The sequence below is a fragment of the Nicotiana sylvestris genome, chromosome 12 (genome assembly GCF_000393655.2).
Source record: "Nicotiana sylvestris chromosome 12, ASM39365v2, whole genome shotgun sequence".
NCBI lineage: Eukaryota > Viridiplantae > Streptophyta > Magnoliopsida > Solanales > Solanaceae > Nicotiana > Nicotiana sylvestris.
In genome coordinates this window covers 99,555,300-99,578,127 of record NC_091068.1, presented here as the reverse complement: position 1 = coordinate 99,578,127, position 22,828 = coordinate 99,555,300, and the positions used below count along the sequence as shown (strand labels likewise).

General features: G+C 36.1%; 1 protein-coding gene across 1 annotated transcript; it reads left to right on the top strand.

Annotated features, from left to right (window-relative positions):
- The first annotated feature begins 238 nt into the window (after positions 1–238).
- LOC104248282 (F-box/kelch-repeat protein At1g15670-like) lies at positions 239–1,622 on the top strand. The gene has a single exon (XM_009804513.2). It carries the CDS (start codon positions 311–313, stop codon positions 1,346–1,348), a length of 1,038 nt encoding a protein of 345 aa, XP_009802815.1. The 5' UTR covers positions 239–310; the 3' UTR covers positions 1,349–1,622.
- The last annotated feature ends 21,206 nt before the right edge of the window (positions 1,623–22,828 follow it).

The window sequence follows — 22,828 nt, the reverse complement described above, 5'->3', positions numbered from 1 at the left end:
GAACTATTTTTGAACGACCACTTATAAATCTGACTATTTTTGAATTTATGGCGAAAAAGTCTTTTCGATTTTATTACGAGGAAGCCCACATTTTAGAATTACGTTGGTATCAACTTGACTAATCGGCGGATGCCACGTGGAATAATCTTAGTGCCTCAACCCTAAGATATCATGTGACCGTCATTTTCTCTTACTCATCTTCTCTTACTATAAATATCCATGTAAAACCCCCAAATTTCTGCACCACTTTATCTTCTTCTATTTCATTATAAGCAAAAAAAAAACCTTCTAGAAATAAACAACAACAAAAATGAACCAAAATGAGTTCACTACCGAGTTACTCCCGGGTTTACCCGAGGAAATTGCCCTTGAGTGCTTGACCCGATTACACTATTCAACTCACCGAGTTGCTTCTCGTGTTTGTAGAAGATGGTGTAGGCTTCTTCAAAGCAAAGAATTTTATTACCATCGTAAACAAACTGGTTTTACTCATAAAGCTGCTTGTTTAGTACAAGCACTTCCTGTTCAATCCGAGTCTAAACCTGTAGGACAACCGAGGTACGCTATCTCGGTGTTCGACTCGGTAACTGGGAGTTGGGATCGGATTGACCCGATTCCGAAATATCCTGATGGGTTACCGATGTTCTGTCAAATTGCGACAACGGAAGGTAAGCTTATTGTCATGGGCGGATGGAACCCGGCGAGCTGGGATCCGATCAAGGATGTTTTTGTGTACGATTTCATGACTCGGAGGTGGACTCAGTGCAAGGATATGCCGGAGAGTCGGTCGTTTTTCGCGATGGGAGCTGCCGGAGGACGGGTTTTCATCGCCGGCGGTCACGACGAGAGCAAGAACGCGCTGAGCTCCGCGTGGGTTTTTGATATCGGCAGCAACGAGTGGACTGAGTTGCCTCGGATGAGTGAGGAGCGTGACGAGTGCGAAGGTGTGATAATCGGGTCGGATTTCTGGGTCGTAAGCGGGTATGATACCGAAAGTCAAGGGCGGTTCAAGAGTAGCGCTGAGTTATATGAACTCAGTACAGGTGAGTGGAGGCGAGTTGAGAACGCTTGGGGGTCGAGTCAATGCCCTAGAGCATGTGTAGGGGCGGGCAAAAATGGGAATTTGACTTGCTGGGCTGAATCCGACCCGAATGTTAAAGTCGGAGCTTGTGGTGTTGACCTTGGAGATCGGACCTTGGTAACCGGGTCGGCCTATCAAGGAGCCCCGCATGGATTCTTCTTTGTGGAAAACAGCAAGAAAGAAGGGCAAAATAGTAAATTGGTGAAAATTGATGTTCCAGAGGAGTTTTCAGGATTTGTGCAATCTGGATGCTGTGTGGAGATTTGAAATTTTGTATAATGTTATTTGTAAGTATGTAACTACGTAATTTTCCCTTTTCTTTTTCGTAATTTTTCCACTTGAGATGAAGCAAAAGTATATATAGTAGCTCTGCTGCTTTTAAGCATAGTAGTCTTTTTATGTAAAACTATGTTTGGAGTATAGTATAGTAAAAAATATTGGAGCAAAAGTAGTAGCTGTACAATTTTCTTTTGTATGTAACTCTTTGTACTCCTTTTTCCACTTAAGAAAGGTCAATTGATTATCTTATTGAAAGTTCAAACTTCTGATGTTGCACTTTTGATTAAGAAAAGGGATTTGATGCATAAAGTATTTTGCGTTTACTTAAGAATCACACCCTAACGAAGAATCACACCCTAACGAAATGTGACGTAAGCAGTTTTTTACGATGCAAGTATCAATAACTGATTTCACGACTCAAAAATGTCTTCTTATTGCTAGCCGATTATTTACGTTAGTAGATATGCGCGTGCATGTTCGGCCTCAATGTGGATGCCGGACACCGGATGGTAAACCAAAAAAAATTAATAATTTATTTGTAAACTTATTGGTTTTCTGTTTAACTAGTATTAGTACCCGCACATTCTCGCGAACACTAATCATATCAAATATTTAAGTTATTTGGATTGTATGTAAATAATCTTAAAATTTACACTTTCTCAGTAAATATAGATAATCATTGGATATTAACTACATGATAAAAATTAACCATTTCTTCTATTTTTCTTTTTTGATACCATTTTTGTCGGTATCGTTGGATCCTAAAAATAGTTAGGAAGCAACATAATAACTCATATTTATGGCAAAACAATTAAATGTCGAGACAATGAATGACTCTTTGGATAAGACTTAACTCTTTTACTACATCTTGAACTCTTATTTGGTGTGTTGATATTTCTTAAAAAATATTTCTTTCTTAAAATTTCAGTTTCTAAAACATTATTTTTCAATAATAATTATTTTTATAATAATGTAATTGAAAATATTATTCTTAATTCAAAACTCATTTTAGTTGGCTATCTAAAAATATAAAAAATTCTTTAGCTAGTGAATTTTTTTACTCCATTTTGATATTTGACATTAACCATGTTAAATATCTGAGTTATTTCAATTATATGTAACTAACCTTAACATTTAAACCTTCTAAATAATTATAGATAATCGTTAGATATTAAATAAGAAACACTACATGAAAAAAGACTAATATTTTCTCAATTCTCGTAGTGATAATTTTATTTTTGCACTATTCTCATAGGTGTCATTGGAACCTAAAAATAGCCACAAAGTGAAATAATAACTCATATTTATGGCAAAGCACAAAGGTTGACACGATATAAACGATTCTTTGATTACGACGTGACTTTTATACTACGACTTGAACTCTATCTGGTATGATTTTATCTTTCAAAAAATATTTCTATTTTGAAAATTCAATTTCTAAAACTTTATATATATTATAATAATGATTATCTTTATAATGATGCAAGTGAAGATATTATCCTTAATTTAAAATTCACTTTAATCAGCTATCTAAAAATTTAAATGATTCTTTGGCCGGATTTATTTCAATATGACTCCACTTTAAGTTTATCGATATCTCTATCTCCAGAATTTGAATTTTTAATACCCTATATATACAAAAATTTTGTTCTTTGAATCATTAAATGTTAAATTAGTTGATTATTATTATAAAATATTGCATATATTGTCTTAAAATTGTCAAGTAGTTTATTTTTCGACACCATACTTGGCTTAACTTTAATGCAAACTACTCAAATTGCATTCCAATTCAAATTCGAATATCATATCAGTTTGTTAGTAATAGTGATTTTTTAAAAACAACCCATAATGTAAATTAAAAAATATATTCGAAGATATCCTTATCTTATAATCTATGTATTTGAGTTGGAAAAAATATATTTGAAATCGATGAGATTAACTTTCAAATTTTTTATACTCAACAAAGATGAAACATAAGAAGAAATTTGTTGTCATCTTTTATTTCTCGTTTTTTGATCTTTCTAACATTTTTTTCAATATTTATTTTCTTTTATCTTATTTTTTATGTCATTATTTCTTTTGTTACAAAAAATTAATTTATTTAGCTATAAAAGGATGAGTTTTAATAAAAATTGTCTACATATGAACTTTAATTATATTTTTAGTCTTTGGTTGAAATTATTTCATATTTTTCTTTTGGCTTTATCTAATCAGCCTAAATAGGTGCTCTCCCGACCATTTAAATTAAAAAATTGAACGATGTGTAATTTATATATAATCCAAATATAATATGTGTATAATCATGTGTTGTCGGTATATCATCTATTTATATTAGCTATAAAAAGTAAACAATAAATATGGCCAGATATTATGTAAATATTCCATAAGATTTCGGTTTTTTGAGTTTATCCATGATATAACTTCTATTATAATAATTTTAAAACTCTACTGTTGTTCAAAAATATCTTATATTTTTATTATCTTTGAATTAAAAAAAGTAAAAAAAAATCGAAATAATTTGTTTATATTTAAAAAACAATTCACGTCATACCGATTTTTTCTTTATATATACTCTTTGTTACACTTAAAAGTCGCTATAGAAATTATCAATTAGAAACAAATTTATCTCTTGTTGTGTTTGAAAAAAAAAAACTTTCACACAATCTAATGATTCAAAACTAATATTTTTCAACGAAAAAAATATTATACCCTTGCAATATTGGCTTGACTACAGCTAAATGAAGGGGTTTCAGCTTATACCATTCAATTCCTTGAATGTGCTAATTGAAATTAATGATAGCAATTGTATAGCCAAAGTTTTGTTATTTGTTTGATGTTCATTTATGCAAATTGACTTTTCAAACAAATATTCTTCAAGAAGAAAAAAGAAACAATTTTTTTTTAATATTCACTGATTTTGTGATGTTTCTTTCTCCAGTATGTATGTTTACTTTATTATATATGTAAGTAAACTAATATTTGATTTTGTAAACTCTTTTTTGTTATTTAGATAAACATAGATGTGTGTCACACCTCCTTTTTGCGCGCCTGCCCCGAAGGATAAATGCGTGAGGGGAGTTTTTCCATTTTAAGTGACATTATTCGAAAATGGAATTATTTATTTAATTCAGAGTCGCCACTTGGGAATGGTTTGGCTTTTGGTGTCCCAAGTCACCGGTTTATCTTGAATCCCAATTCGAGGAAAATATTCGACTTTCCAAATGAAGTCTGCGAACCAGAAATTCTAAGTAAGGAATTCTGTTGACCCGAGGGAAGGTGTTAGGCACCCCCGAATCCCGTGGTTCTAGCACGGTCGCTTAAATTGTTATAATGGCTAAATATCTGATTTAAATACATGTTGTGACTTATGTGCTTTTATTAAGTTTAAACCGCTTTTATTATTATCATTTATTTTATAGAATTGCAACGTCGTGAAAATGCATCTCGAACCACGTCACAATCAATGCACCCGTAGTTGTTAACACATTTCGACTCCGTTGAGATTTGAATTTGGGTCACATAAATGCGCACCCGAATTTAAGAATGTAATTTAATTAAGTCGCGCCTAAAGAGTCTAACGCGTTATTATCTTTGGGGAAGGCAGTGAAATTCGCTAAACGACCCATCCCAAATTCTAAGTATTTATTATGACCAATTATTGAGGGCCCCGCAATTTGCATTTTTATTTGGCGAGGCTCATCTCATTATCAAAAGGATTGACCTATAGTGACTATGTTTTCTATTTAGTTCGTCTCTATAATGAAAGAAAAAGAATTCTAACTTATTTACATGCTCACGAGTTATTATAGTTGAGTTTCGAAAGTGAGACGTTAAATCTGAAAACGATACAATAAGAGCAGTCGGTTAACAATTATGGGCCCAGGTCCGATGTATAAGGAGTAAAACTGGACATGTGCCATCCTTATTCAGATGTTAGGCTTAGCTAAATGATTCTACACATGTTCAAACTTTAAGAATCCGAAATGAAAGTGATACCTAATGAAACCCGTTTTTTAACGAATTTAGATGAGCAAGTTGTTAACTAAAATAGTTTGAACTATTGAGTAATCAACCTAAGGCCTGATGTGTATTTGGAACATGCTGTTTAATCGAACAAATTGAACTAGCAGAATGTTACAACTACACTATTAGTCCTTTTAAACTAAAAACATACGGGGAAGAAGTTTACAACTTAAACTGCTATAGGATAGTGCCCATGTTATACATAACCAACAACTACCTGATTCTAGTGAAGGCAACTAGCTAACATATATACAACCGAGATTCAGTATATAACCAGAGTTTACATGGGCAGCGCATAGAATGTTCTAAGTACAGACAGTAAAAGAAAGAAAAGACTACATTAAACTACATCTTCAAATCTTTCCCATTTTTGCATTCATGCTTCGAGTAGCTAACAAAATGAACCAGTGTATCAGTTTGTGTACCTGGTATTTGGAAAGCAAGGAAAGAAGATGAAGATCAGTAGAAGCAGCAGTAGTGTAAATGCATAGCAACAACAGGTTCAGCAACACAGCAAAACCAGTAACGACCAGTAGAATAACCCAGTAACAGATTGAAAACCAGCAGTACCAGAATGCAATCGCAGTCAAAGCAGAAGAGAGGCGGATACAAGACACGGTAGTTTACTGATTTTTGAATAACACTCAAGGAAAAGCAGCCTGAAATTATTCAAGTAAAAGTTCAGCTTTTTTTTTCTCTTTTTGCTCTCAAATTCTAATTTCTCAAAATTCAGTCAACTCTCTCAACTTTTTCCTCTATCCCCCCCTAACTGTGTAAAAATGACTCTATTTATAACCAAGACCCTTGTCTTGAACCACTAACCCGAAATATTCCCATAATTGCATGCCTTGCCCCCACTACTTAATATTTTTCTTATTTAATTCCCTTGTTTCCCCATGCCTACATGTTTTGTCCCCCACTATATTAAACAAATACATTATTCCCACTCCATTATGTCTTTTCCCCCACTATATTAAACAAATGCATTATTCTCACTCCATTATGTCTTGTCCCCCACTATATTAAACAAATGCATTATTCCCACTCCATTATGTCTTGTCCCCCACCATGTACTATTGTAATTTTATTAATGCCTAGTGGACGGAGCACTCAGATTAAATAATTGTTCAAATTTTTAATTCCAAAAATACCCCTCCGAACTTACTTAAATTACCATTTTAACCCTGAAAATACTGCAATTTACCATTCTACCCCATCAGCTATAACCAATTCGCCTAATCAATTCTAATCAAAATACAACAGCTATAACCAATTCCTAAACAAATTCAAACTAAATGATGAACAACAAAGAAACAAACTGGAATTATTTTGACTGAACAATATTTTTATTTTATTTTTTTCTTTTAACAACAAACATACTTTCAGATTCAACAACAATAACAAACAAGTAGATTCAAATCACTAAACTCAAAAATTGATTGAACTTCAAATTAAATCTAACAACATTACAACCAAGATAAAGGATTCAAGTGATTAAACTAACACACTTCTATATTAAAACTAAACAAGAATAAATGCATAAAAACAAACTGAAGAAATAATCAAGAAACGACAAACAACGAACAAGAAAAGAATCAAACATATACTGATTTCAGATTCGAGAATATCAAACAAAATACGGACAGAAATGAAACTTAAACCAACTAACCGAATTGGAACAACGATGAAATCGAATGGAAACAAATCTGCCCGGAAACTTTGAAACCAAAATAACTCGAATCTGCCCGAAAAGTAACTCGACGAGTAGGAACGCAGCAGTGGCGGCGCTGGGCAGTCCGTAGGGGGGTCGTGCGGAGATGGAGTTCGCTGGGAGTTTTAGGTGGACGGGGCTGGTGGTAACGACGGGACTGCGTGTGACGTAGCTGCTGGTTGTGAGGGAACTACTGGTCGTTTGGAGACGACGAACTGCACGCGTCGAAGCTGCACGTAGCAGCAGTTCACGTCCATGGCTGGAGCCTCGCAACTGGAGGAGCTGGGCGTTCATGGCTTGGGTTGTCGTAGGTGGTCGCTTGGAACGGAGCTCGCTGGCTGCTGTAGGGTGGTTGTGTTGTTTGGTCGTTTGGTCGTGGAAGTTGTTGCTGGTTTGGGGGCGATGAAGAAGACGAGGTTGAAGGGGTGGTAACGATGAAGGAGAAGACGAAGTAGTGGTAGCCATGGTCGACGTCCATGGTGGTCGACGAAAAAGACGAGGCAGCGGGGTTGTTTGGAGACGACGGACTGTCGTGGTGATGGAGCTGTGTGTGTGTGTGTGTTGGCGGAGGATGAAGAGGACGACGGGAGAGGGGCAGCCATGGGAGGGGAGCTTTGGGAGTTTTGGAGAAGAAGAGGGAAAGAGAGGGGGCGGGTGGTTTGTTAGGTTTAGGGTTAGGGAAATGAAAAAATGAAAAATGAAGAAAGGGGTTGGGTCTTTGGGGTTATGGACTGGGTCGACCCGGTTTGAAATGGACCGGGTCGTAGGGGAAGGCTGGGTATTTGGTTTAAAATTTGAAGAAAAGGCCCAATCCGATTTCTTCTATTTTTGTTCTTTTCTATTTATTCAATTTCCTAAATAATAAAGCTAAAAATGCTAAGATTCAATTATAAAAACCCAAAATTATCTCAAAATACTAATTAACTCCTAATAATAATTATCGCACATTTAAATAGCAATTAACTATAAAATCACATAATTTGGACGCTAAATGCTAAAAATGCAACGTACATTATTTTTTATGATTTTTTCATTTTGTAAAAAAAAAATTTAATTAAATATTAAATGCAAACGCAATATATTTTTATGTTTTATTAATTTAAACAAATAAACATGCACAGACAAAAATACAAATAATTATCCAAAAATGCCACGAAAATTCAAAAATCGCACACAAAGGAAAATTGTTTTATTTTGGATTTTTGGGAGTAATTCTCATATAGGGCAAAAATCACGTGGTCACAGCTGCCCCTCTTTGTCCGGAAACACGCAGGGTTTTCGTGCAAAGATAAAGTGAGCGGATACGAGCGATTTTTGCCCGTTGGAATACTCCGTGCGACGCATTTTTTTTTTGAAAGATTTGACCGAACTATTGCTTCAGAGGTTTCTTACATATCCTGGGCTAAACAGGAATCAGGTCAATGTAGTTCGGGAAGTTTTGGTAGCTAGGACTACCATGACGCTGCGACTTTACTGTTACTGATGTTGTTGTTGCTGCTGCTACTGCTCACTGACCTCCTTATTACATTAAAAAGAAAAATCAAAGCTAAGCTAGCTATGCCTATCAACTACTAGTTACAAGATTCCTATCTATAATTCTTTCGCAACTTGATCTTGAGTCTTAGCTGATTCTGCTTGTATACTTCGATCTGAATCTTGATACTTGCAAGTTGTAGGTGCTTGTTTATTTCTGCAGCATTGAGTGAAGCGGGATTGGCGGAGCTCGTGACTTCAATCAGATTTTGAGCGATCTGCACTTTGTTTGCTCCAGTATTTGGGCTCATCTTCTTTTGTTCTTTCCTTCCTTTCTTTATTCTGGATTGAGACTCACTCCGTAGGTCATCTCGATCCCTGTGCTTCGAGGTCAAACCTGCTCAGACAACAAAACAAACAAACGAACAAAATTTTTTTGCCCCAGTTTCACTAGGAAAATTTCGTGAGTTAATTGCCATAAAAATCTACAAAATTGATGAGGGGATTGGAAACCTCAAGTCTAAAAGGCGCAACTTAGGGATTGGAGCCCTAATGTTTGCAAAAGGCAAAACGCTCAACTCAGGGATTGGAGCCCTAATATTGGCTAAAAAGGGAAAACCGCTCGACTCTGGGATTGGAGCCCTAATGTCGGCTAAAGAAAACTTGCTCAACTCAGGGATTGGAGCCCTAATGTCGGCTAAAAGAAACGTGCTCAACTAAGGGATTGGAGCCCTAATGTCGGCTAAAGGAAACTCGCTCAACTCAGGGATTGGAGCCCTAATGTCGGCTAAAAGAAAATTGCTCAACTTAGGGATTGGAGCCCTAATGTCGGCTAAAAGAGAATTGCTCAACTCAGGGATTGGAGCCCTAATGTCGGCTAAAGGAGAATTGCTCAACTCAGGGATTGGAGCCCTAATGTCGGCTAAAGGAAACTTGCTCAACTCAGGGATTGGAGCCGTAATGTCGGCTAAAGAAAAATTTGCTCAACTCAGGGATTGGAGCCCTAATGTCGGCTAAAGGAAAATTGTTCAACTCAGGGATTGGATCCCTAATGTCGGCTAAAGAAAAATTTGCTCAACTCAGGGATTGGAGCCCTAATGTCGGCTAAAAAAAATCGCTCAACTCAGGGATTGGAGCCCTAATGTCGGCTAAAGGAAACTTGCTCAACTCAGGGATTGGAGCCCTAATGTCGTCTAAAGGAAAATTGCTCAACTCAGGGATTGGAGCCCTAATGCCAGCTAAAAAATGCTCAACTCAGGGATTGGAGCCCTAATGTTGGCTAAAGACGACTAGGGGATGGAGGCCCTATGTCTAAAAGGCACAGATCAAGGATTGGAGCCCTAATGTTGGCGAAATGTGACTAGGGAATGGAGGCCCTATGTCTAAAAAGGTTCAACTCAGGGATTGGAGTCCTAATGTTGGTAAAAGGCGACTAGGGAATGGAGGCCCTATGTCTAAAAATCTCAACTCAGGGATTGGAGCCCTAATGTTGGTAATAGGCGACTAGGGAATGGGGGCCCTATGTCTAAAAATCTCAACTTAGAGATTGGAGCCCTAATGTTGGCAAAGGCGACTAGGGAATGGAGGCCCTATGTCTAAAATTTCAACTTAGGGATTGGAGCCCTAATATTGGTAAAAGAGACTAGGGAATGGAGGCCCTATGTCTAAAATTTCAACTTAGGGATTGGAGCCCTAATATTGGTAAAAAAAATGCGACTAGGGAATGGAGGCCCTATGTTTAAAAATCTCAACTCAGGGATTGGAGCCCTAATGTTGGTAATAGGCGACTAGGGAATGGGGGGCCTATGTCTAAAAATCTCAACTTAGAGATTGGAGCCCTAATGTTGGCAAAGGCGACTAGGGAATGGAGGCCCTATGTCTAAAATTTTAACTTAGGGATTGGAGCCCTAATGTTGGCGAAAGATAGGTTGATATTGGGGATTCTAAACTAACCCTTTTTTTGGAATTTTCTTCTTATTTCTCTTTTCGTTTTTATTTTTTTATTATTATTTTTTTTGTTTAGTAAAAATGCAGGAAAGAATTTGGAGGAAACTTCCCTTTTGGGTTGATTTCTTACTGCAAAGTTGTTTCTTGCACTTGCGCATTTCTTTTCCCTTTGATTGCACCTGTTTCTTGCACGGTTGCTTTGCATTGCACCTGTTTCAATTTTCCAAACAAAGAACAATTGTCAGTTTGAAAACGGTGGTTGGTTCGGTGGCCTTGATCATTCTAATTGCTTGGTCCCGGCCTCATTTCTGTTGAGAAACTTCGCCATTGATTGGCTTCAAAGGCGACCCCCTTTCAAACTGATAAGACTCAGATTTCAGGATTTCATGATGACTCGCCCGTGTAAGGCTTTGGTTCTCATTCCGCTTCCCAGACCTTTGCCTTTGACTTTCTTCTCTTTCTTTCTTTTTTTAATGTCTTTGCTTTGGAGGTAATCAAACATCATGATCAGTCGGGATTGGACTGACGCACCACTAAGGCTGGGTATTTTCTTCACCTCTTGCCAGAGGAGCTCTGTGAAACCGGTCCTGCCACCTTTTCTTTCTAACACATTTTGGAATTTAGGGTTAAGCCGAAAGGGAATCAAGGAAAGGTAAACAAAGAGCGGAAAAATGAATTTAAAAGAGAAGCGTCCCTTTCGGGGAAAAAGAAGAACTTATCTGAGGTGCATGCCGGCTTCAAACTGACATGACATGCTTTTTGGACTGGATGCCTGAATCCTCACGAACTTGCATTTCCTCATGAACCAAAACGGATCTATGTTTCCCAACCAGGGAACCTTGCCAGAACTTTCTGTGGTGAAATCATCTTTTTGGCCGACAACGCCCTTTGCGGGTTTTTGCTAGTCGACCTCTCTCATTTCTCTTCTCACCGTCGCCTGATAGTACTTTTTGCGGTTTTCACTAAATGGACTCTCTCATTCTTGGTTTCTCTACTCTCGTCGCCTCATGGTGCCCGAAGGTTTTTACCGACAAGACTCTCTCATTTTATTGCTCTCAATTTTAGAATGCATCGGCTTCCAACCATGATATTTCTTGGTTTCCCCCGCCTTTGGCAATTGATCCGAAGGACTTGTACTTGGTTTTTAGTAAAACGAATTGTGGATGAAATTACAACTTCGGAACCATTTGGTGTGCCCGTGGTTGAACCATTATAACATCTGCCCCAGTTTCAACTTCAGGGAAAATTGGATTTTTATGTTGGTGTGACTGAACCCCAGATAGAGGCTGCCTACGTATCCTTTCGGAATCAAGTCAGACGTAGTTCAGGCAAATCATTTGTTTTTTTTTCTGGAGCATCAGGGAATTTTTGATCCTCAAACCTAACTGCAGTGGCTAATCGCGTGGGACTTAACCTTTCCAACTTTATTTTGCCTTTGTAGGCCTTTCTTTTCTGTCTTCTTTCTTCCAACTTCAATTTTAGAGCATTTGGGGGTACCTTGGTTTCTTCAACTTCGCTGAGGCGATTAGCCATGTGAAACTCAACCCTTTCAACTTCAATTGCCTTTATAGGCGCTTTAATTTGATTTTCTCCTCCCAAGAGTTTTGATTCCTGAGCATCGGCCGCCATGGCCAATCGAGGTCGACTTGATGCACCTGCTGAGGCTGGGTGCCTTTTGCACATTAGCGTGTATCAAACGAAAGCCCTGTAAATCAATCTTGCCATCCTTTCTTTGTCTTGGTTTTGGAACAGTGTTAGACCAAAAGGGATTCAAAGAGAAACAAATAATTGAATGGAGAATGAGTTTAAAATTAGAAGTGTCCTTTTCGGGGAAAGGAGAGAAGGACTTATCTGGAGTACATGCAGACTTCAATGAACATGACATGCCTTTTGGACTGGATGCCTGATCTGTGTAAACCGTCCGACTCTCAAAAATTCATCACAACTTTGCCTTGAATACCGAGGAACCTTGCCAGGACTCTGTTGATGCCGATGGCTGTGAGGATCTTATTTTCGATCATGGGCGCCCTTTGTGGGTTTTCACGAGCTGGCATTTTTCATTTCATTTCTTACCATCTCCTTATAGTGCCCGTGTGGGTTTTCACTAACAAGACTCTCTCATTTTCATTTTTCTTTACTTACCGTCGCCTTACGATGCCCGTGTGGGTTTTCACCAATAAAACTCTCTCATTTTATTTCTCTTATTTTGCTTGCGAGGATCTAAGTAACTACATTCTCTGATCCTTGAACATTCTTACCGATTGATCGGAAGGACTTGAACAGGATTTGGGGTAAAACGAGCTTGGATGGAATTACAACTTTAGAACCTTTCTGGCGAACTGTCGCCGAACCACTATAACTTTTGCCCCATTTTCACTTTGGGGGGGGGGGATCTTGGATTTTATTTTGGTGTGACTGAACCCCAAGGAGAGGTTGCCTACGTATCCTTTCGGAATCAAGTCAGACGTAGTTCAGGCAAATCATTTTGTTTTTGATTTTCTTTTGTTTTTCTGATTTGCTTTGTTTTTCACTTTCTTCTTCCCTTCCGTTTCCTTTTTTTTCATTTTCATTGTCTTTTCTTCCTTTTTTTTTTGTATATATATTTTCTTATTTTTCCAATTCTTTCTTCTTCTTTCTTTTCTTCATTTTTCTTTTTCATTTCAATTTCTTTTTTTTCATTTTATTTTTCAATAATACTTTCAGGTTTCAAAGAGGGTAATCAAAGAAGAGTAACCAGCTCAAATGGGTTTGCAAAGGGTTGATAGTGTTTGGGTAGCGAGAATAAAAGCCTTCGTCATCTCAACCGGAAAATATTAGAACTATATGTAGGATCCAACATAGTACCTTTTGACTGCATTTGCATTGACAGTTATTTCAAGGGCATTTCCTTCGATGTGTCCCAAGTACAACGCACTCTTTTGGCAGTACTCTTGTTGCAATGTATGTACCTTTCCAATCTGGACCCAATTTTTTTCCAGCTTTTTCAACTCTTTGTTTTATTTTCTTAAACGTATCTTCGTTGCGATCTAATCCTTGATTCATTATTTCGAGGTCTGACAGCTTTCAGGATCCGGGCATGAAGTCCGCAAGCATAATGTGTTATTGAAATCTGCATTTAAGAGAATTGAAAAGAGAATAAGAAAGAAAAATGACAAGATTAAGAGAAGAGACATTCCTAGACAGTGAAATATTAATTTCATTTTTTTCTTGATTTTGATTGATTTTTTTGAATTTTTTGAAGATAGAAAGGTTTATACAAGAAAGTAAGACAATAAAGTAAAACATCTGGATCACACCCTGAGATAATCTGGATGCAGAAAGGATAGCAAGACTGGCTACCGAGACTTCCGTATGATGGGGAACTTTCATGTTTGACAACCATTTTATGGCTTTTCTTCTATCTCGACAATGGTTGTAATGGCCTTCAGTGCCGGATCAAATTCCTCATCTTCACAAATCATTCCGACTATTGGCCTGTTGTTGTGGGCGGGCAACAAATTGTTCATCACATCAGGAGCATCTTCATCCCGAAAAACGATTTCAGCTTCAATCGAATCTTCAACTGCCCTTTTGAGGGTCCAACAGTCCTTTGTACTGCGCCTCACTGCTCCAGAGTGGTATTCACATATAGTGTCAGCTCCGTGCGGTGGGGACTCGGGGTTCAGCCGAATTTGGTCCACTAGCTGCAATAGATCTAGCCTAATCAGCTTTTGGAACAAGCTTGAATACGATTCACCAATAGGGGTGAACTGATTTTTTCTGAAAGGTTCTCTTGGGCGAGGATTGTACCGGGGAACATCTGATTGAGGATTATATGGAGCTTGGTAAGGATGGACATTTCTGGGAAGTGGAGCTCAGTTTTGTGGATAATATTATGGCCGCGTGTAAGATTGCACATTCATCAACACATACCAACAAAACCAATCACCTGAACAGAACCTGGCTAATTTACTCACACACACAACCTTGTTAGTTTTGAGGCATTTAACATATAGGAAATCGCACGTTGGGATGCAATGCACCTAAATAGTTAAACGCTTCTACCATGTGTTTGAACGAGTTGCATATTTTATCCCGGCCTTAACTAGACCTTTTCACTATGTACCTCTTTTCTTTTATTCCTGCCTCTCTTTAACCACTCTTGATCTTGTTTTTACCGCTCTTTTTTTTGTTTTTGGCACTTTTGTTTTTATTTTTTTCTCTTTTTTTTTCATTTTTTACTCAATTATTTTATGGCTATGATCGAATCCGATGGGGATTGCCTACGTATCATGACCCGCATGAATCAGATCTTACGTAGTTCGAGAGATCGTGAATAGAGTAAGTAAACTAACTCTTTTTTTTCTTTTTGGAATAATTTTTTTAAAAAAAATGCTTTAAAAGAATAAAGGTTTTTTTTTCGGATTTTTGCTTCTTTTGGATTTTTCTAAAAAAAAATGCTTTAAAAGAAGAAAAGGATATTTTTTGGATTTTTGAATTTGACTCTATTTTTATTTTTTGAAAGAAAGACTTCTAAAAATTCCTTTTCTTTTGATTGGAACTTTGAGAATTTTAGAAGTAAAAAAGAAAATATTTTTGTTTGAATTTTCATTTGTTCTCTCTTTTTCTAAATAAGAAAGAAAATATTTTCTTTGGATTTTGGTTGTCGCCTCTTAATTTTTGAAAGAGGCACTTTTAAGAAAATATTTTGGATTTTTGAGTTTTTTTATTTATTTACAAAAGCACTTCTAAAGAAAAGCGAAAATATTTTTGGACTCATATTTTCAAAGTTTTTATGGATATTTACAAAATAAAGACAGCTAAAGAGCAATTTTTTCTGGATTTTTGTTTCTGATATTTTTGGATTTTTTGGAAAAATACTTCAGAATGAAGGAAACCCGTATTTTAGATTTTGATTTTTATTGATTTTTCTTTTTTTTTGTATGAAAGATATTAGAAAGAGGGAAACCATTTTTTTGAGTTTAAAAATTACTTTTTTTTTGTTTTTAAAATTTTTAAGGAAATATTTTCAAAGAAGGGACTGGAAGAAAATATTTTTGGATTATTTTTTGAAAATTGGGGTCGAAACCGATGAGGTTTGCCTACGTATCTCACATCCGGTGAAAATCAGACCCGCATAGTTCGGTCAGATAAAATAAACTTCTTTTGAAAAACAAGACTCTTTTTCCATTAGCAAACAAAACCATTTTTCAAATTGTTAACCATAATTGTTTTACCCCTTATACATCGGATAAATACTTAGAACCCCTTATACATCGCCATAGAACTTTTTTTTTCTTTTTTTTTCCCCAAAAATTCGGCAGAGTTTCAACACTATTTGGACGTTGATTTTTTTTCAAAGCAGGCGATTAACTACATCTATTTCCCTTTCCTCAAGACATTTAAAAGCCGGTCGACATGCAAATCTGAAACAAACAAATGCACAAGTAGCAAGTTGGATGCATCAGGATGGTCTTTTGTCATTTTGGTACATCTGTCCTAGACAGATCCAACCCCTGTGTTGAACCTCCAAAGTCAAATGCACATGATGCAAACAAACATTCCTACTAGGGATCCGACATGAAGCTGAGTTATTCTAGGTTCGTAACCTGGGTATTTGTTCTAGACTGTGTACAAGAGCGAACAACTCGAGTCGAGGAGGGGGCTACGTACCGGGGACCCGCGAGATCGTCCGACTTTGTAACTTGTCCGGCCTCTTTCTTATTTCAAGGTATGACACTAACAGAATAGGGAGTCTCGACCAACAAGCACATCCCCGAAGATGAGAAGAGGAGGGTTTCGGCACAGTTTATATACAGTTCAGATAATATCAAAGCGGTAAAAGGCAACATTTAGCACGATATGCCCAAACATGTAATAAAGATCAGATAATAAATCCAAATATAATAATTATTCTAAGCTCGAATTCTTGAACCCTGAACCAGAGATTCTGGGTTCGTTCCCCAGCAGAGTCGCCAGAGCTGTCACACCTCCTTTTTGAGCGCCTGCCCCGAAGGATAAATGCGTGAGGGGAGTTTTTCCATTTTAAGTGACATTATTCGAAAATGGTATTATTTATTTAATTCAGAGTCGCCACTTGGGAAAGTTTTGGCTTTTGGTGTCCCAAGTCACCGGTTTATCTTGAATCCCAATTCGAGGAAAATATTCGACTTTCCAAATGAAGTCTACGAACCAGAAATTCTAAGTAAGGAATTCTGTTGACCCGAGGGAAGGTGTTAGGCACCCACAGATCCCGTGGTTCTAGCACGGTCGCTTAAATTGTTATAATGGCTAAATATCTGATTTTAATACATGTTATAACCTGTGTGCTTTTATTAAGTTTAAAACCGCTTTATTATTATTTTTATAGAATTGCAACGTCGTGGAAATGGATCTTCGAACCACGTCGCAATCAATGCACCCGTGGTTGTTGATACATTCCAACATCGTTGAGATTTGGATTTGGGTCACATAAATGCGCACCCAAATTTAAGAATGTAAATTAATTAAAATCGCGCCGAAAGAGTCTAACACGTTATTATCTTTGAGGAAGGCAGTGAAATTCGCTAAATGGCCCATCCCAAATTCTAAGTATTTATTATGACTAATTATTGAGGGCCCCGCAATTTGCATTTTTATTTGGCGAGGCTCGTCTCATTATCAAAAGGATTGACCTATAGTGTCTATGTTTTCTATTTAGTTCGTCTCTATAATGAAAGAAAAAGAGTTCTAACTTATTTACATGCTCACGAGTTATTATAGTTGAGTTTCGAAAGTGAGTCATTAAATCTGAAAACGATACAATAAGAGCAGTCGGTTAACAATTATGGGCCCAGGTCCGATGTATAAGGGGTAAAACTGGACTTGTGCCATCCTTATTCAGATGTTGGGCTTAGCTAAATGATTCTACACATGTTCAAACTTTAAGAATCCGAAATGAAAGTGATACCTAATGAAACTCGTTTTTAACGAATTTAGATGAGCAAGTTGTTAACTAAAATAGTTTGAACTATTGAGTAATCAACCTAAGGCCTGATGTGTATTTGGAACATGCTGTTTAATCGAACAAATTGAACTAGCAGAATGTTACAACTACACTATTAGTTCTTTAAACTAAAAACCTACAGGGAAGAAGTTTACAACTTAAACTGCTATAGGATAGTGCCCATGTTATACATAACCAACAACTACATGATTCTAGTGAAGGCAACTAGCTAACATATATACAACCGAGATTCAGTATATAACCAGAGTTTATATGGGCAGCGCATAGAATGTTCTAAGTACAGACAGTAAAAGAAAGAAAAGACTACATTAAACTACAACTTCAAATCTTTCCCATTTTTGCATTCATGCTTCGAGTAGCTAACAAAATGAACCAGTGTATCAGTTTGTGTACCTGGTATTTGGAAAGCAAGGAAAGAAGATGAAGATCAGTAGAAGCAGCAGTAGTGTAAATGCATAGCAACAACAGGTTCAGCAACACAGCAAAACCAGTAACGACCAGTAGAATAACCCAGTAACAGATTGAAAACCAGCAGTACCAGAATGAAATCGCAGTCAAAGCAGAAGAGAGACGGATACAAGACGCGGTAGTTTACTGATTTTTGAATAACACTCAAGGAAAAGCAGCCTGAAATTATTCAAGTAAAAGTTCAGCTTGTTTTTCTCTTTTTGCTCTCAAATTCTAATTTCTCAAAATTCAGTGAACTCTCTCAACTTTTTCCTCTATCCCCCCTACACTGTGTAAAAATGACTCTATTTATAACCAAGACCCTTGTCTTGAACCACTAACCCGAAATATTCCCATAATTGCATGCCTTGCCCCCACTACTTAATGTTTTTCTTATTTAATTCCCTTGTTTCCCCATGCCTACATGTTTTGTCCCCCACTATATTAAACAAATACATTATTCCCACTCCATTATGTCTTGTCCCCCACTATATTAAACAAATGCATTATTCCCACTCCATTATGTCTTGTCCCTCACTATATTAAACAAATGCATTATTCCCACTCCATTATGTCTTGTCCCCCACCATGTACTATTGTAATATTATTAATGCCTAGTGGATGGAACACTCAGATTAAATAATTGTTCAAATTTTCAATTCCAAAAATACCCCTCCGAACTTACTGAAATTACCATTTTAACCCTGAAAATACTGCAATTTATCATTCTACCCCCATCAGCTAGAACCAATTCGCCTAATCAATTCTAACCAAAATACAACAGCTATAACCAATTCCTAAACAAATTCAAACAACAAATTCAAACTAAATGATGAACAACAAAGAAATAAACTGGAATTATTTTGACTGAACAATATTTTTATTTTATTTTTTTTGTTTTAACAACAAACCTACTTTCAGATTCAACAACAATAACAAACAAGTAGATTCAAATCACTAAACCCAAAAATCAATTGAACTTCAAATTAAATCTAACAACATTACAACCAAGATAAAGGATTCAAGTGATTAAACTAACACACTTCTATATTAAAACTAAACAAGAACAAATGCATAAAAACAAACTGAAGAAATAATCAAGAAACGACAAACAACGAACAAGAAAAGAATCAAACATATACTGATTTCAGATCCGAGAATATCAAACAAAATACGGACAGAAATGAAACTTAAACCAACTAACCGGATCGGAACAACGATGAACTCAAATGGAAACAAATCTGCCCGGAAACTTTGAAACCAAAATAACTCGAATCTGCCCGGAAAATAACTCGACGAGTAGGAACGCAGCAGTGGCGGCGCTGGGCAGTCCGTAGGGGGGTCATGCGGAGATGGAGTTCGCTGGGGGTTTCAGGTGGACGGGGCTGGTGGTAACGATGGGACTGCATGTGACGTAGCTGCTGCTCGTGAGGGAACTACTGGTCGTTTGGAGACGACGAACTGCACGCGTCGAAGCTGCACGTAGCAGCAGTTCACGTCCATGGCTGGAGCCTCGCAACTAGAGAAGCTGGGCGTTCATGGCTTGGGTTGTCGCGGGTGGTCGCTTGGAACGAAGCTCGCTGGCTGCTGTAGGGTGGTTGTGTTGTTTGGTCGTTTGGTCGTGGAAGTTGCTGCTGGTTTGGGGGCGATGAAGAAGACGAGGTTGAAGGGGTGGTAACGATGAAGGAGAAGACGAAGTAGTGGCAGCCATGGTCGACGTCCATGGTGGTCGACGAAAAAGACGAGGCAGCGGGGTTGTTTGGAGACGACGGACTGTCGTGGTGATGGAGCTCTGTGTGTGTGTGTGTTGGCGGAGGATGAAGGGGACGACGGGAGAGGGGCAGCCATGAGAGGGGAGCTTTGGGAGTTTTGGAGAAGAAGAGGGAAAGAGAGGGGGGCGGGTGGTTTGTTAGGTTTAGGGTTAGGGAAATGAAAAAATGAAAAATGAAGAAAGGGGTTGGGTTTTTGGGGTTATGGACTGGGTCGACCCGGTTTGAAATGGACCGGGTCGTAGGGGAAGGCTGAGTATTTGGTTTAAAATTTGAAGAAAAGGCCTAATCCGATTTCTTCTATTTTTGTTCTTTTCTATTTATTCAATTTCCTAAATAATAAAGCTAAAAATGCTAAGATTAAATTATAAAAACCCAAAATTATCTCAAAATACTAATTAACTCCTAATAACAATTATCACACATTTAAATAGCAATTAACTATAAAATCACACAATTTGGACGCTAAATGCTAAAAATGCAACGTACATTATTTTTTATGATTTTTTCATTTTGTAAAAAAAATTTAATTAAATATTAAATGCAAACGCGAAATATTTTTATATTTTATTAATTGAAACAAATAAACATGCACAGACAAAAATACAAATAATTATCCAAAAATGCCACAAAAATTCAAAAATCGCACACAAAGGAAAATTATTTTATTTTGGATTTTTGGGAGTAATTCTCATATAGGGCAAAAATCACGTGCTCACAACGTGTACCCTATATATTACATTTATTTTAAAAGAATTTTGTTTTATTCAAATCTAGCTACAGTGTTTCAAAGAACTATACTTATAGGATTTTAAATATGAAAGAGTTTTATAGTTATATGGAGTAGTTTTTTTGCTAGAGGCGAAGTAGTATTTAAATAATTATAAAAAAAATAACAAAAGTTCCTTACACGATAACATATGATCATTAACCGAATTAAGTATGATAACATGATAAAAAAAGATAAATTTTATTTTTATTTTAAATTCGAATTTTAGAACTTTATCTATAAATTCAAAATTATCTTTTAATTCAAATTCCACATATATATATAATTAAAATAGTCAAATGTAGAATAAAGTTACCATATACTATTGACATTTATTAGCTTGCCACTTGGCTTAACCATAATGTCAATTATATATGGTAACTTTCTTGCTTTAATATATATATATATATATATATATATATATATATATAGATAATATTTGCAGTCACAAAAAACTAGAGTACTACTTTCCAACTTGCAGAACAGCATGACTTGGAGCTTCTGGGGCTAAACTTTTAAAATCTCATTTATTTCTGTGGCTAAACTTTTAAAAATCTTATTTATTTTGAAAGGTACTTTCTCTCAAATGAAGTTTTTGAAAATATATTTCTGGATAGTAGCTTATGTAAGTACTCACCACGATTCTTTTTATTTGTTATTTTGGCCAAACAGACTTAATCCAAATATGTCGTTTTATGAAATCAAGAATGTTTTCGTTTGATTTTTAGAATTTACTCTTTGCTTCAATAAATAATGTACATAATATTTCTAAAATATTCAAAAAACAATTAAGAGAGATTAAAGATAACTTAAGTCAAATAACAATTATGGGTAATGATATTAAGCCATTTGCCTGTGAGTGTGTTAATATTTTAAATAAGAGTGAATACACTAAAATCCTCCTAAACTATTAATACTTTTGTCAAGTTTTCTACCTAAATATATTTTTCTCGTGTCCCCAAAATCTCTCTTAAGACCCCTAGTTGAATTTTTAGAGGTATTATACACGCTCTTAGTTAATGAAAAAATGTGCAATGTGGCATTACACATGGTTATTTAATATCCTAAAATCCCTTAAACTATTATTTTTTGTGAGTTTTCTATCTAATCTATTCTTTTCCGAAATTTTTTATATTCCTATGTCATATAGGAAACTATATTACCCTCAATGTTTAAGGTTTGATATAATTACATTTAGTATACCTAATTACCATTTATATACCATTATTGGTTTTTAAGGGTATATTAATTACACTCCTAATTTAATGGTACCATATATTCCTTCTAATATCACTCCCCCCACGTTTCTCTCTCCAATTCACACACCTTCACCCACGTTTCCCTACCACACCCATGATTTCTGTATCAAAATCCCATTATTTCTTCCATAGCCAAGGCATTGTCGGCACCTCTGCAATCTTGTCCCAATGTTTTTGTGCCTGGGGAAGATGAGTACAAGCCGGGTCGATTTGATGGTTATGATTTCGCGTTCCTTCAGTAATATAAGAGGAAAGGAAAAGAGAGCAACAATTCCACCATTGACAGCCATTAAAAAGCTTTGAAGCTTTGAATTTAAATTTGGGTTTTCAAGAATCATTATTTGTTTGGAATAGATGTTGTTGAAAATAATTGGAAATATGGTTTGGAATTTATATCTCAATTTTGAGGGGTTTTGGTGAAGATTAAACTTGATTTTGGCTGAATTTCAGATTGAAACTCGAAGAAGAAGAAGAAGAAGAAGAAGAAGAAGAAGAAGAAGAAGAAGAAGAAGAAGAAGAAGAAGAAGAAGAATACATGACATACATTATATTGAAACAATTGTAGATAAATTATAAAAAAATTATAGAAAAATTGTAGACTGTTGTTTATTTATTTTTGAGCTTTTGTGTTTTTGTATTAAAAGTTTTGATGGGAGCTTGTTATTCCACTTCGTCTATTTTGGAGCTAACTTGTGCAGAGGAGAAGATGTTTTTTAAGTTATATATATTGTTATACCTTTAAATTCAAGAAAGTATGGTTGTATTGTATTTAAAGAGGCGTGGATTTGCAGAATAGGTTGAATCTGAGTAATGAGTCAAATAAGACTCGCAATGACTTATTTTCTACATTTAATCTACAACAAAACTACATATCATTTGAAAAATTAATATGAAAATACAGAATTTCAATGTTTCTACAAATTATCTACAAATTGTTAATAACAGAATTTATTTTTATTTTCATGCATGTTCGTCTGTAACACTAAAGTTACTTGATATGCCAACATCTCCCGTTATAGAGGAATACAACTTATCTATAAATTTCTACAACTTTCACACATTATTTCCACCCAGTTAAATATAAC